Here is a 15,993-nt window from a genome sequence, read left to right as displayed (position 1 = left end):
ATGCTCCGCACACATCACCTCTACCTTCCATACCCAGCAGGCATTGCTATAGTGGTAGAGTAAATGTTAGTTTCTGCATCTATTCTTACAGTGTAATTGTAGTGAATTTTTGTTTGTCCCGTTTTCCCCACTCTGTTCTGTCTGTTCATATCCCCTGTCTGTCAGTGTGTGTCTGGGCGTGGCTCACCTACATTCTGCTCTCCAGCTAAACTCCTCCCACCAGCAGTTCATTCACTCTGATTGACAGCTAACTGATTAAAGTCGGTCCTTCCCGTCCAGTCTTTGCCAGTTTGTTGTGAAACCTTCAGTGTGAACTCGGGATGAGACTGAATCCTGATAGGAATTCGTAAAAGCAGGTATAATGAGATAGATATGGGGGAGGTACCCTGGATCCCCCATTTACTGTGTCCCCGTTAATGTTGAAACAAAACCTAGGCTCTTAGATAAAGATAACCATTGGGAGCAATTTGGGGTACAGGGACACTTCATCATCTGCCCCCTTCAGATTTTCTGAAGTATGTCACTTGGGAGTGCCTGTTTAAATGCCCTGACTAGAATGAACCTGCATTGTGGCACCAGATAACAACTGCTAGATCATATCACTGTTCTTGTGCCAGGTTTAATAGGCGTGGGTGTAATGAACTGCCAATTTTACTTACTATCTGCTTTGAGCGAAACAAACATTATGAGTCAATAAATCATTATGGATCGATCCAAACGAGACAGAACTGAACAAGACACACACACCCACATGTGTATTCCCACAAAGTTTGTTGCTCAATGGCTCAAGTTATGGCTAAATATCGTATAAAACTTTGGCAACCTCGACTGTTGGTTGATCCAAACAAGCGCTGTGAAGACATGACTTTGGGCATCTGGGAAATGGTGATTTCTCACTTTTGCAGGTGTTCAAATTCAATTATTGCCCAAGAGACACACACCCACATGTGTTTTCCCACAAACTGTTTTAACAGCTCAAGTTATTATTACCATTATTAAGCTATTCATTCATTGCCAGAAAATATCTTGGCAACTTTACTATGTCACGTAACAAACTAAACACTTTTGTTTTTTATCTACTTCATGTGCAGGTAGTGTCACTGAGTTGCTTTGCTCTCTCCTCTTGTGTTTTGTGAAGGGCGGGGCTCAACCGACAACACAAACCAGAATATGGGTCAAAGCAGAGCTGGACTGGCCATCGGGCGTACCGGGCAATGCCCGGTGGGCCGGCAGACATTTTGGGCCGGGCCGGGTCCAAAAAAAAAATAAAATAAAAAAATGTAAATCTTTTTTTTTTTTTTTTTAAATGGACCCTCGGCTGTGTGACTCGGCCCGGCCCGGCCAAGTCACACAGCCGAGGGCCGAGGTCCCTTCCCTCTCGGGAGTGCCATGGACATATAAATGTGTGTGCAGGCTGTCAACTTCACCTGAAAGTTAAATAAAACTTTGTCCCAGGCCATTACTCAGAATGGTTCTAGGCTGGGCCTGGCCCAATCACACACACAGCAGAGGGCCGCCCATTCAGAGGCTGCATTGAATTGTATTATCACGCATTCAACTTCTACTCGGTAATTTTGAGCATCTGACGATGGTCAGTTACGTTCAGGGCCGTCGGACTGCGGACAGGCTTGGGGGGCCCAAGGCAGAGGGGGGCTGCACCCAAAAAAAAAAAACTTATTTAAAAAAAAATAAAAAATTTACTGGCTTATTATAGGCCCCTGATCTTTGAAGGCCCTGAAAAATATTATTTAGGAAGAAAAAAACGGATATCAGGGGCCTTTCATTCGTCAGTACATTTTTTAAATAACATTGTTCGGGGCTACGAAGATCAGGGGCCTATATTGGGCCATTAAAAAATACAAACAAAGGTAAAAAAATTCCCGAAGCTGACTGGATTTTTTAAACATGTACATTTCTTCTTTCTGCTTTTTGGTCATTCTGTGTCTATTAATTATTCCAGAAAATAGTGCTAAATAGCTTACATAGGAAACAGTTGATTTAGCCTTAGTTTTCTCCTCAAAGTGCACCAGATTGATGAATTTTACTTTAACATTTAAAAAAAAATCTTCCGGGGGAGCATTCCCCCAGAACCCCCTAGAAGGTCCAGGGTCCACGACACAGTCTCCAAAATTTCTGTGAGAAACACTGTGTGTGTGCATGGTTATTAAGAGTCATTAGACCAGGGGTTGTGTTCAAGTACGTGTAATGATTTGCTCATTCATCAATAGAAACATTGTGTTGTTATCTGGCTCAGAGAGGGACCAGTCACTCATAGGTTTTGGACTAAAGACAAACAGCTTTTACATGTTTGTATTGTAAGACCGCCTCTCAGAGGGCCCATCGGGACTTCCTGTATAGGGGCCCAGAAAGTGGTACAACGCCCCTGCCTCCGCATATCGTATAAATAATCATGGTGAGCTACCATGGCCAAAAATGCCAGGGCCGATTTTTTGTCCCAGTCCAGCCCTGGGTCAAAGTATTGGGCTGTGGAACAACTGTGGTCAAGCCAGCGGTCTCTCGTTTTTGCTTGGCCAAACCGGCCGCTTATATATTTATTCCCCCGTGTTGCGAGCGTATTAGGCCGGTAATTTTTTTGCACAGAGACAGCTTGGTGCAAGCCGACAGAGACAGTGAGCAAACAGCGCGGGCCGCAGAAGCTACAGGCTAACTATAGTGACATCGTAGCAGCGGGACACAGTGTATCCTTTATAGGTCCGTGAGTGTAGCCCACATATAACAGCTGCTAGATCATATCACTATTCTTGTGCCAGATTTAATAGGCGTGGGTGTAATGAAGGACACGCTATCTGTTCTCTCATGAAGAGTTGATAAATCATTATGAATGACAGACCAAGACACACACACCCACATGTGTTTTCCCACAAACTGTTTTGCAAGTTTTTATTACCGTTATTAAGCTATTCATTCATTGCCAGAAAATATCTTGGCAACTTTACTATGTCACGTAACAAACTAAACGCTTTTGTTTTTTATCTACTTCATGTGCAGGTAGTGTCACTGAGTTGCTTTGCTCTCTCCTCTTGAGTTTTGTGAAGGGCGGGGCTCAACCGACGACACACATACACCCACACACACACACACACACGCACACACACACACACACACACACACACACACACACACACGCTCACACACACCCTCAGTCAGAGAGACAGAGAAGAGAGCTACACGCGTAAAGTGCAAATACATCCAAAAGCGACCGAGTAAATGATAAATTGAACAAAGTCGACCCCAGCCGTCTGAAAAGCAGTAAAAATATCCTTGTTTTTTTAAACGCACCCAACATGAGTCTAGCTCCAGTGACAGGGAAGCTAACGTTAGCTCTGCTGCTAGACATCAGCCTGCAGGAAGCTAACGTTAGCTCTGCTGCTAGACATCAGCCTGCATGAAGCTAACGTTAGCTCTGCTGCTAGAGACATCAGCCTGCATGAAGCTAACGTTAGCTCTGCTGCTAGACATCAGCCTGCATGAAGCTAACGTTAGCTCTGCTGCTAGGCATCAGCCTGCATGAAGCTAACGTTAGCTCTGCTGCTAGAGACATCAGCCTGCAGGAAGCTAACGTTAGCTCTGCTGCTAGAGACATCAGCCTGCATGAAGCTAACGTTAGCTCTGCTGCTAGACATCAGCCTGCATGAAGCTAACGTTAGCTCTGCTGCTAGACATCAGCCTGCATGAAGCTAACGTTAGCTCTGCTGCTAGACATAAATAGATTTGGCAAGACTGATGAGAAAGCTTTGATCATGCGTTCCCATGAAGTGTTTCAACGGTTGAAGCTATGATCATTGATCAGCTTTTCATTTACTGTCAGAACATGTCTTGGCATCTAGTTTGTTAACTGTTTGTTATTCCGTGTGTAGAAACATTTCAAACTCAGTTCTTTCTTCATATCTGTATTTACATCATTCAATTTCACAGATAATAATTTTAACAACAAAGCAAGCAAAGCCCAAAATATTATTCACTAAAAATCAATGTTTCCCCTGTTTGTCCCTTGTTTTCCCCATTATGTTCTTGTTGCATGTTTGTCTCCCCTGTCTGTCAGTGTGTGTCTGGGCGTGGCTCACCTACATTCGGCTCTCCAGCTAAACTCCTCCCACCTGCGGTTCATTCACTCTGATTGACAGCTAACTGATTTAAACCGGTCCGTCCCATCCAGTCTTTTTTTTGAGGCAATACAATCAAAAACACTTTTAAATACACTGGAAAGTGCTTTAAATAAATAAATCTTGTTATTATTCAGTGGGAACTTGGTCTACTTCCTGTAATGATTCTCGTGAATTTCTGACCTATTTTTGGATCCTGCCTGAACTCTGTATTTTTGGACTGGGCTGCACTTATATAGTGCTTTTATCCAAAGCACTTAACGTAGTTTGTCTCATTTACACACACACAGACACTCATACACTGATAGCAGCTACCACAGAGGGTGCAAGCTGAACTTTTGTCAGAGACAGACTGACCCATAAGACAGGCAATATTAACGTTTTAGCCCGAACCACCAATACAACCGATGCTGCTTTCTTACTCACCTCAACATACTAGGGCCCCACTGAACCAGCAGCCCAGCCTCTGTCTGTGTGGCCATTGTATTAGTCCACCAATGGAGCAGAGGCACATGACCTTATTCACAATGAACATGGGCACTAAACACACAGGATTTCAGCCGCCCCCCAAATGTATAAGATCTTTTCCCTTAAATCCATTTGAGAGTGAAAACTTTGGTGGAGATTATTTTGCTTCGATCCCCAGCTCATTTCTTGAAACGGTGCAGACAAACACAGAGTGGAACATTCATCACCAAGCTAGGTAGAGCTAACATCGCTACACAGCATGCTAGGTAGAGCTAACATCGCTACACAGCTGGAGCCTTTGTGTTTGTTGGGACCATATCCGTGCAATAATGACTAATGTGTCAGAAGAACCACTTTGAAACAGAAAGCCTTGGTGGTCCTAACATGAATTCATATTTCTCCCAAAGAAATCCTACATAACACTAGACACTTATATTGAACCACATTTCCACATGTAATGCCTCGTTTCCACCGAGTAGAGCGGGTCGGGTCGGAGCGGCTCAGAGCGGGACAGCTTACTGGTAGGCCGGGTTTAGGCTGGACTGCTATAGCCGCCGCCAGAATATGGGTCAAACTATTGGGCTGTGGAACAACTGTGGTCAAGCCAGCGGTCTCCCGTTTTTGCTTGGTCAAACCAGCCGCTTCTTTATTTATTCCCCCCCGTGTTGTTGTAAGCGTAAACGCACAGAGACGGCTCGGTGCAACTGATAGAGACAGTGAGCGAACAGCGCTGGCTGCGGCAGCTACGTGACTATGGGACACAGTGTAGCCAACTGATTAATTTAATGACGAGGAAAAACACCACACAATAAACAGTGCTGTGCTCACATTTTCGCTAAAACACAAGACTCTCTTCACTCTTGCCGAGGTGACTACACACGGCGGAAATGATTCTTTCGACCAATAAACGGACGGCATGTGTAGCTACGCCTTTTCGGCACCCTTTCAGGCGGCTGGTACCCCCCCCCCACCCGAAATTAGGAGCGGCTCAGAGCGGTTAGGTGCGCTTAAACCGTACCCTACCCAACTTTTGGCAAATGAAAAGCTACCCGGACCGAACCGCTCCGATCCGACCCGCTCTACTCGGTGGAAACGAGGCATAAGGGACTATGCAGTTACTCTGTCTGTTGAAAGTGGTAGTGCTGTTTTCGGCTATAAAGCATGTTTTTATTTATTTAAAACTTTACAAACAGTTTAAAAGTCGACGTCATCATCGAAATCAATGGACAAACGAGAGAGAGAGAGTTCGACTGCACATAGAGGGTTGTGAGGTCCTGCTCTTTTTACTTAATCAACTTTTCTTCTCTGAAGTCCTGCCAAGCCACCTGTCATTTATTTGGCCCAAAGCAGGTAGAAACTCAATAAGACTCATTAGAACATGTCATGGCGACAGATACCTTGAGGACATTTTGTTGGATGACTCATCAAAAGGTAGGGATTACACAATGAGCCACAGCATCTCTTCTCTCTATATAAAGGAGGCTGACTCTTGGTAGGTGCATCAGAACTCAGCACATCAGTTGACTTCTTCCTGCCTAGCATTCACCCTGTCACCAGACAAGTGAGTGTTCAAGAATATTTTTTTTTCTATTGACTTTTTTAAATTTTTAAATCAGACCTTCATCCATTATGATCTTTGTTAATAGTGTAAATGGGGCAGTATGCATGCACATATTAATTTCCTATGTCATTATGGTGATCAATTTTTGACTAGTTATATTTTAATATGGTGACGAGTCAAGCTTTTAACTTTGTGATATTCTGTTTACTCATGGTCTTCCTTCTTGTTTGCAGTTAACCACAATGGGCGACTACGTCACCGACATCTATGTGTCCGTCAATGCACTTGAGGAGCAACAGCTCCAATCACAAGGTTTCTTCATCATCGATGAGAATCTGAACGCGGGGGCCGGAGGAAACCGCGTCTTTCTTTGGTACAAACTAGGAAGCAACTCAAAACCAATCACCAGGATTCAAGCGTCATTCAACGACGAGATGGCCGTGGGGCTGGGGAAAGCCGGGTACCATAAGATCAAAAGAAACCTCAATTCTGGAGCAGGATGCGAATGCAAAGAAATCTACCTGTGGTACTACAAAGGGCGCGGGCGGTTCCATACACCCATAGAGGACATCAGTGTCACTACAAATTCCGTAAATGAAGCCCGTAAGTTTAGGAATGGCTGGGAGAGACTGGCCTGTGATCTGAACCGCAAAGTTGGAGGGGATTGGATCCACATCTGGATGAAGAGATCAGAGCAAACCTACATCTGTGATGTCGATGCCACTGATTCCTTCGGTGTGGACAAAGACAACTTCAAGGATGGCTACATCCGTATAGATGAAGATACTAACAGGGGTCCCAATGGGTCCTTCGTCTTCCTCTGGTACCGTCAGACCACCAACCCCGAGCAGGCGCTCACTGACCTGAAAATCTCCACCGATAACACCGAGAGACAGAGTTATCAGCAGCAGGGCTACTCATCACTGTATGCAAACCTCAACGATCAGAGCGGAGCTGGCCAGGTGTACATGTGGTACAAGAAAAGCAGAGGCGACAATCCCATTGAGGGCATGACCGTGATTGTCAATGACAATACTTGCCAGGAATATGCGAAGAATGGTGTCAAAGTCATTGATAAAAATCTCAATGCAGGGAACTGCAACTCCATGTTCCTGGCCTTTAAAAATTGAGAGCCAGAGAAAGCCGTCCCCATGCCAACACTGCTGAGAATTCTCCACACTCAGTTGTCGTCGAGGCCCCCCTCCCCCCCCCAAAAAAAATGGTGAACGCTTCTTTCAACCTTTCTTTCTGTTTTACTACAGTGTATAAACAATGTGATTCATTACTTAACATGTTTACTACTGGTAAAAAGTATCAATGGTGTATGAATTAAATGTTAAACGTGTTCAAATCAAATTAATCAAACTGTTTCAAATGGCTGTTTATCGTGAAGTTTGAGCTCTGTATCTCTTTGTTCTGCACATTTCCTGCTTAAAAATAAATCAAAAAAGACAAAGTTGAATGTTCAGTGTGTTTGCTTTAGACTGAGTGTCTTCATCTTCTTATTCCCATCACTGTCCTACTGACAACACAGGGCCCACATCTATCACACTGCTAAAAGTAAAATGTTTATTGTGCTAGAAAAAGTAGATTTTAAATTTGTTGCACAATTCAAGTAACTTCGGCATTTCTTCTAAAGTAAAATGCTATTTAAGGGAGGGCAAGAGGGCTCCCAAGTTGGTTAATTGTATATCCTTGATGAATATTGTGCACACACATTTGGAGACTGTTCTGTACAAACTATCATTGGTAATAACAAATTAATAGTTTGATAAAATCCCTCTATGGGGACACATGTCTGTGTGACTGTATCTCTGAGCTAGCTATTCACCTAGCACAAAGGCTATCACTAAAGCAGGTAATAACTAATTAAGTCACTAAAACACTTTTCATAACCTCTGCACAATGTCTGTCATGTTTACCTGCAGCAGACTATAAAATATGTTGCATTATCGAGGACAATAAGCTAAATAACTATACTATAGCTATACTGTATATTATAATCATATATATAGTATGGGAGAGTGGGGTGAGTTGTGCCAGCGGGGAAGTAGTGCCACCATAGAAGAAATTGGAAATGTGACCACATATTTTTGAAAGAGCCATCCATTTGACTCATCCTGTAAAGAAGGGAGAAACATGGAATAAGATATAAGCACATTAAAGCTAAAAAAAAACAGTTTTTTGCCTTTCAAAGTAAAATTTCTATGATCAAGGTTTTTTTGATTATTGTGTCTGAACAATTATAGACACATTTGAAAACCTTTGACACATGTTTTAGTGCTTTAGTATGCTACACTTTGAGTCTATACAGTTAACACGCTGTAAGTCCTAAATTGCTGCATCATGCTTATTATCCAAAATGCTGGGGTTGGGGTGATTTGTGCCAAAGGGCCTAGGTGAGTTATAAGTAAGTAAGTAAAATGTATTTATAAAAGCACATTTATAACAGTTTGCACTGACCAAAGTGCTATTTATAGTGCATTCAGTAGGTGAAAAATGGTACAATAACAGGTAAAATAACAATAACAAAAATAAAAGACATAAAATCCAGACATCCACATAATAACAAAGACAGTAGTGCAGATGTAAGATAGTTAATAGGGAGGAAAAGCCAGGGTAAATAATCGGAATCGGTATCGGCATCAGCACTCCAAAATCAATGTCAGTCGGGCCCTAGTTGACAATCAATAATGGTCCACGGGTCGGATTCGGACCCACGACCACTGGGACAAGGACTGAGCCCATATGGTACGCGCTCTACCCACCACACCACCGGAGCGCCCCATAATTATAGTTTTAATCAGAAATAATTACTAATAACTATAACAAATTTCAATGGATCCTGACTCACTAATATCTTTGGGACGTGAGGAACTCAAATCAATATTTCTCTAACAAATTATAGGGCCGACATTCAGCAGGGTGATTTATTTGACCGATCACTGATAAAATGAATTAATTAGAAAGTGCACGACTTTGACTCTGCTGCAGCTTTGTTCCTCCCTCTGCTGAGTTTACACTCACCATTCACTCTGACTTAATGTCTCGCCCACAACACTGTCTGATTGGCTAGAAGCTCACAACACTGTCTGATTGGCTAGACGTCACACGAGTAACGGCCAATCAAGACAGAAGCCTTGGTGCAGCTGACATGCAAAAGCAGCAGGAGTGTCAGGTGTCAGTTGGCAGCACTGAGTAAATGGTAAATGGACTTATATAGCGCTTTATCTCCATTTTCCACAGACTCAAAGCGCTTTACATTGTTTTCATTCATACACCGATAGCAGCAGCTACCACGCAGGGTGCAAGCTAACTATCGGGAGCAATTCGGGGTTCAGTGTCTTGCCCAGGGACACTTCGACATGTGGCGGGGAAAAGGGGGATCGAACCTCCGACCCTGCACACCAGAGGCAAACTCCCTACCCACTCCGCCACTGCCGCCATCAACTGAGCTACACGGCAGCAGGTGATTCCAAAGTTAAACACGTTACAGTCCTCCACATTGAAGTGGCAAAAACACCATAATCCACTCTGAGCTGAATTACAGTAAACACTATTGAAAGAGCTCTTTCATTGCATTCTACATTGAAGAAATTTCCCCTGAGATCCATCAATTATTGACTCACTCTAATGTAATAAAATTATTACACTAGGACATTAGGAGAAAAATATGTTCCTGGCTTCATATTGTTTTAACTGATGCAAAATAAAAAACCTTTTTACATTATATCAGTTATTACATTATTGCCACTGATTCATAAAATAGTTGTACGTGACATAGTAAAGTTGCCAAGATATTTCCTGGCAATGAATGAATAGCTGAATAACGGTAATAATAACTTGAGCTGTTAAAACAGTTTGTGGGTGTCTTTTGTTCAGGTCTATCTTGATCAATACTGATTTATACTCAAAGCAGGTTGTAAGAGCCAATATGCCAGTAATTGATTTATTATAAATATTTAGTTTAAAATGGTTAAAAACTGCTAACAATAATTTCATAATTATTCATAATGTGTAACAACTGTTAAAATGCATAATTTATTATGTAATATGTTAAATAAGTTATTTTCTATGTTTTTGGATTTTTACGTGATGACATCACTGTGTAGTTATAACGGTAACGGCTGTAACGTAATTCAGTTTGGAGTTTGACTTTGATGGAAGCTACACAGTTTTTTGACCGTGCGTTAGACCGTGCATTTTACCATGTGAAGACGTGTATTTTATTTTGAAGACTTTCAAGTAAACATTTTAAAACGAAGGAACATTGTCTCGTCTTTTCGCTCGCGTTGCAAACACTGTGAGTTGACTCCAACAAGTGGTACGCAGGAGAAGGAATGAGACGGAGTGCCACTACACAGGTAGTAATTAAAAAAATAATGCATGTAAAATAAAATTATGATCTGCGCTATTGGCAAAAATACCATAACCTATCACCTTTTTTATGGCAGGATCACACTCTTGATTCTATCCCGATTCATTAGTTTATCATACTGGTTAAGACTATTTAACAAGTCTTAGTAGGCCTGTAATAGGCTAAACTTAGTTAAATAAACACATTTATGCACATGAAAAAATAGAAAAAAACAGACCATTCAGGTCAAAGAAGGCCTACATTACTGATCTGCTGATACGTTATGAACCGCCCAGAGCCCTTAGGTCGTCTGGGACAGGTCTACTTACAGTCCCCAGAGTTAGGACTAAACAAGGAGAAGCAGCTTTTAGTTATTATGCACCAAAAATCTGGAACACACTCCCAGAAAACTTGAGGTCTGCTGCAACTCTCAGTTCTTTTAAATCAAGTCTGAAGACTTTTTTGTTTCCATTTTAACCTGCAATTTTAATTTTATTTGCTTCTTTTATTCGCTTTTAAATGTTTTATAATGTGTTTTATGTATTCTAATCTTGCCCCTGTAAAGCACTTTGAGTGGCCTTGTGTCTGAATTGTGCTATATAAATAAACTTACCTTGCCTTGCCTTGCCTTGCCTTGCCTTGCCTTGCCTTGCCTTGCCTTGCCTTGCCTTGCCTAGCTTTTTAAACCAGATTTAATCTGTGTGTGCAATTTAACCAATTTTTAACATTAACAAGAATGTTGACATGGTTTACCTCAGACTCTTTTGAACAAACTCTTTGTCATAACTTAAAATAATATCCTTTGCCAGGTAAAACATTTGCCTTTACCTCTCTCCAGAGCTTGCCTGTCTTTTCATAAGGAATGGCTTTCTCAAATGTGTTAGTTGTTGTGTTATTTGTTTTGGGAGAGCGCGATGTCTAGTTATTTGTCTGTCTCCAGTTCACTGTTCTCTCCCATAGCTCTCTCTCTCTGTCTGTCTGTGAGCCTGATGCCGGGAGTGGCATCACGTGGGACGGCTTTACTCGAATGCAATTGGTCAATGGATTTCCTGATGTGCTAAACCGTAAAGTCTAGAAAAGCTGCACCGGTCAAAGTAGAAGTGCCTTGTCAAAATTTAAAATACTTAAATAATTGATTGATTGACAGGTCCAGGTCCGTATAGGACGGCGTCTGGGCCTGTTAGTGACTCCTGCATCTCTCTCATTCATTCACTGTGTCAAAGGATTGGGACAGGTGGCAGACTCAATGTGTAAAGAGCTGAAACAGTGAGAAACACTGTCACAATCCCCAAATTATCAAAGTGACATCATCATCACAGCTGTTAGGACCAACCAACAGTCGAGACTGCAAAATTATGGAAAATGAATTAAAATGTTACAATTACTAAAAGCAACACTTTTTCATACATTGAAAAGATGGAAACACGAAATCTTTCTACATGAAGAATAACTCATACAGTAAATATATAATAGATGCCAAGATATTTCCTGGCACTAAATGAATAGCTGATAATAACTGACAACTAGCTGTGTTTCTCCTGTCTGTCCCTTGTTTTTCCCACTCTGTTCTGTCTGTTTGTCTCCCCTGTCTGTCAGTGTGTGTCTGGGCGTGGCTCACCTAAACTCTGCTCTCCAGCTAAACTCCTCCCACCTGCAGTTCATTCACTCTGATTGACAGCTAACTGATTTAAACCGGTCCTTCCCATCCAGTCTTTGCCATTTTGTTGTGAAACCTTCAGTGTGAACTCGGGATGAGACTGAATCCAAACAGGAATTTGCAAAAGCACGTATAATGAGATAAATACAGATATTTTCTTATTCCCAAATAGCCTCTTTATTATTCAGATTTGTGTATCTTATGTGCTAACTTGGAAGCTACTGCTATATTACTAGTACTTAGTACTGTATCACGTACAAACCTATTATGAATCAGTGGCACCAAGGCATCAGTCTTGATTGGCCATTACTCGTGTGACGTCTAGCCAATCAGACAGTGTCGTGGGCATCTAGCCAATCAGACAGTGTTGTGGGCGAGACATTAAGTCAGAGCGAATGGTGAGTGTAAACTCAGCAGAGGGAGGAACAAAGCTGCAGCAGAGTCAAAGTAGTGCACTTTCTAATTAATTCATTTTATCAGTGATCGGTCAAATAAATCACCCTGCTGAATGTCGGCCCTATAATTGTTAGAGAAATATTGATTGCAATGTCTTACGTTCCAAAGATATGAGAGGCAGGAACCGTTGACATTCTGCCTTTAAACTCTAGCAGTTTTCATCATGTGTTTAACCAATGAAAAGACATACACTGTATATCTAATTAAAATATGAAGTATAGTTATTAGCTTATTGTCCTCGATAAAACAACACATTTTATGGAATGTAAAGCCCACTGAGGCAACTGTCTATTTGTGATATTGGGCTGTACAAAATAAAACTGATTTGATAATTTAGATTCTGCTGCAGGTGAACATGACAGACATTGTGCAGAGGTTATAACGTGTTTTAATTAGTTCAGTGTAGTTATTACCTGCTTTAGTGATAGCCTTTGTGCTAGGTGAAAAGCTAGCTCAGAGATACACAGACATGTGTCCCCATAAAGGGATTTTATCAAACTATTTATTTATCATTACCAAGGATAGTTTGTACATAACAGTCTCCAAATGTGTGTGCACAATATTCATCTAGGAACTTGGGCTCCCTAAAAGAGCATTTCACTTTAGAAGAAATGCATAAGTTACTATAGGATGATTTTTTAAACATATTTTTCTGAAATTGATAAATTTAAATAAACTTTACAATAAAGTTTAAAAATGTTACTTTTAGCAGTGTGATAGATGTGGGCCCTGTGTTGTCAGTAGGACAGTGATGGGAATAAGAAGATGAAGACACTCAGTCTAAAGCAAACACACTGAACATTCAACTTTGTCTTTTTTGATTTATTTTTAAGCAGGAAATGTGCAGAACAAAGAGATACAGAGCTCAAACTTCACGATAAACAGCCATTTGAAACAGTTTGATTAATTTGATTTGAACACGTTTAACATTTAATTCAAACACCATTGATACTTATTACCAGTAGTAAACATGTTAAGTAATGAATCACATTGTTTATACACTGTAGTAAAACAGAAAGAAAGGTTGAAAGAAGCGTTCACCAAAATGATTTTGTTTATCTATTTTTTTGTTGGGGGGAGGATGGGGACTGAGTGTTGAGAATTCTCAGCTGTGTTGGCATGGGGACGGCTTTCTCTGGCTCTCATTTTTTAAAGCACAGGAACATGGTGTTGCAGTTCCCTGCGTTGAGATTTTTATCAATGACATTGATACCATACTTCGCATAATCCTTGAGAGTTTCGTCATTGACAATCAGGGTCATGCCCATAATGGGATTGTCGCCCATGGATTTCTTGTACCACATGTACACCTGGTCAGCTCCGCTCCGATCGTTGAGGTTCACATACAGTGGTGTGTAGCCTTGCTGCTGATAACTCATTCTCTCGCTGTTATCGGTGGAGATTTTCAGGTCAGTTAGAGCACGCTTGGGGTCGGTGGTCTCACGGTACCAGAGGAAGACGAAGGACCCCCTTGGACCCCTGTTAGTATCTTCATCCACACGGATGTAGCCATCCTTGAAGTTGTCTTTGTCCACACCGAAGGAATCAGTGGCATCGACATCACAGATGTAGGTTTGCTCGGATCTCCTCAACCAGATGTGGACCCATTTCCCTCCAACTTTGCGGTTCAGATTACAGGCCAGTCTCTCCCAGCCATTCTTAAACTTCCGGGCTTCATTCTCGCAATTTGTAGTGACACTGATGTCCTCTATGGGTGTATGGTACTGCCCGCGCCCTTTGTAGTACCACAGGTAGATTGCTTTGCATTCGCATCCTGCTCCTTCATTGAGGTTTCTTTTGATCTTATGGTACCCGGCTTTCGCCAGCCCCACGGCCATCTCGTCGTTGAATGACGCTTGAATCCTGGTGATTGGTTTTGAGTTGCTTCCTAGTTTGTACCAAAGAAAGACGCGGTTTCCTCCGGCCCCCGCGTTCAGATTCTCATCGATGATGAAGAAACCTTGTGATTGGAGCTGTTGCTCCTCAAGTGCATTGACGGACACATAGATGTCGGTGACGTAGTCGCCCATTGTGGTTAACTGCAAACAAGAAGGAAGACCATGAGTAAACACAATATCACAAAGTTAAATATAACTTGTCAATAATGGATCATCATAATGACATGGTAAATTAATATTTAACAAAGATTATAATGATGAAGGTCTGAACAAAGTCTATAGAAAAAATAGATTCTTGAACACTTACGTGTCTGGTGACAGGGTGAATGCTAGGCAGCAAGAAGTCAACTGATGTGCTGAGTTCTGATGCACCTACCAAGAGTCAGCCTCCTTTATATAGAGAAAAGAGATGCTGTGGCTCATTGTGTCATTGTAACTGCCATTGTCACCGTTGATGAGTCATCCAAAAAAAATATCCTCAAGGCATTTGTCACCATGACCTGTTTCAATGAGTACAAACAAACGACAGTTGAACACACACACACACACACACACACACACACACACACCACACACACACACACACACACACACACACACACACACACAAACACACACACACACACCACACACACAAACACACAGTGAAATCCTAACATGATGTATCATCAATTGTAAAAGAAGAATTTCACATTAATTGCATTTATTTTTCTATTAGAATTGTATGCACTCCAAAGAATAATGTTGTTACATGTTGATTTGTTTTCTCTGTATTTGAACATGAATTATATTATATTTGCATTTGATCTGAAACTGGTTCAGTGGGGGCCTAGCATGTTGAGGTGAGTTAGTAGCATGTTGAGGGGAGTTAGTAGCATGTTCAGTGGGGGCCTAGCATGTTGAGGGGAGTTAGTAGCATGTTGAGGGGAGTTAGTAGCATGTTCAGTGGGGGCCTAGCATGTTGAGGGGAGTTAGTAGCATGTTCAGTGGGGGCCTAGCATGTTGAGGGGAGTTAGTAGCATGTTCAGTGGGGGCCTAGCATGTTGAGGGGAGTTAGCAGCATGGGTTGTACTGGGGGATCGGGCTAAAAGTTTTCTGTTTTAAGTGTTTCAGGTGGAGCTACTAGATCAGGAATGGCCAACCAGTCAGAGACTAAGAGCCACATCGTACACACAGGTACACATGAACATCCCCCCATCCCTTCCTCATACACACACACACACACACACACACACACACACACACACACACACACACACACACACACACACACACACACACCTCTGCTCAGCCAGATTTACTGTAAATGTCACACAACCAAAATGATAATGCAGTAGCGGCCTTGACTATGTTTCACCCGTTTCAATTGAATTTTATTATTATTTTTTTTTTAATTAAATAAATAATGCTTGTGCATGCTACCAGGCCCAGGGGCACAAGGGCTCAAGGGGGCCCTATGCCAGAGATACTGA

The 15,993-nt window shown here is 41.9% G+C and overlaps 2 protein-coding genes across 2 annotated transcripts; one reads left to right on the top strand and one right to left on the bottom strand.

Annotated features, from left to right (window-relative positions):
• The first annotated feature begins 6,066 nt into the window (after positions 1-6,066).
• Positions 6,067-7,609, top strand: LOC307270408 (uncharacterized protein). The gene is made up of 2 exons (XM_080054290.1): positions 6,067-6,153; positions 6,387-7,609. The coding sequence occupies exon 2, from the start codon at positions 6,396-6,398 to the stop codon at positions 7,281-7,283; it is 888 nt and encodes a 295-aa protein (XP_079910416.1). The 5' UTR covers positions 6,067-6,153; positions 6,387-6,395; the 3' UTR covers positions 7,284-7,609.
• A 5,821-nt stretch (positions 7,610-13,430) lies between these two features.
• LOC307270409 (uncharacterized protein) lies at positions 13,431-14,966 on the bottom strand. Its single transcript, XM_080054291.1, has 2 exons — positions 14,829-14,966; positions 13,431-14,662 (listed from the first exon to the last, which is right to left on the bottom strand). Exon 2 carries the CDS (start codon positions 14,651-14,653, stop codon positions 13,766-13,768), a length of 888 nt encoding a protein of 295 aa, XP_079910417.1. The 5' UTR covers positions 14,654-14,662; positions 14,829-14,966; the 3' UTR covers positions 13,431-13,765.
• Between the last annotated feature and the right edge of the window lie 1,027 nt (positions 14,967-15,993).

Source organism: Ammodytes marinus, assembly GCF_949987685.1.
Source record: "Ammodytes marinus genome assembly, contig: scaffold_76, whole genome shotgun sequence".
Classification (NCBI taxonomy): domain Eukaryota; kingdom Metazoa; phylum Chordata; class Actinopteri; order Uranoscopiformes; family Ammodytidae; genus Ammodytes; species Ammodytes marinus.
This window is presented reverse-complemented; position numbering and strand designations above follow the sequence as displayed.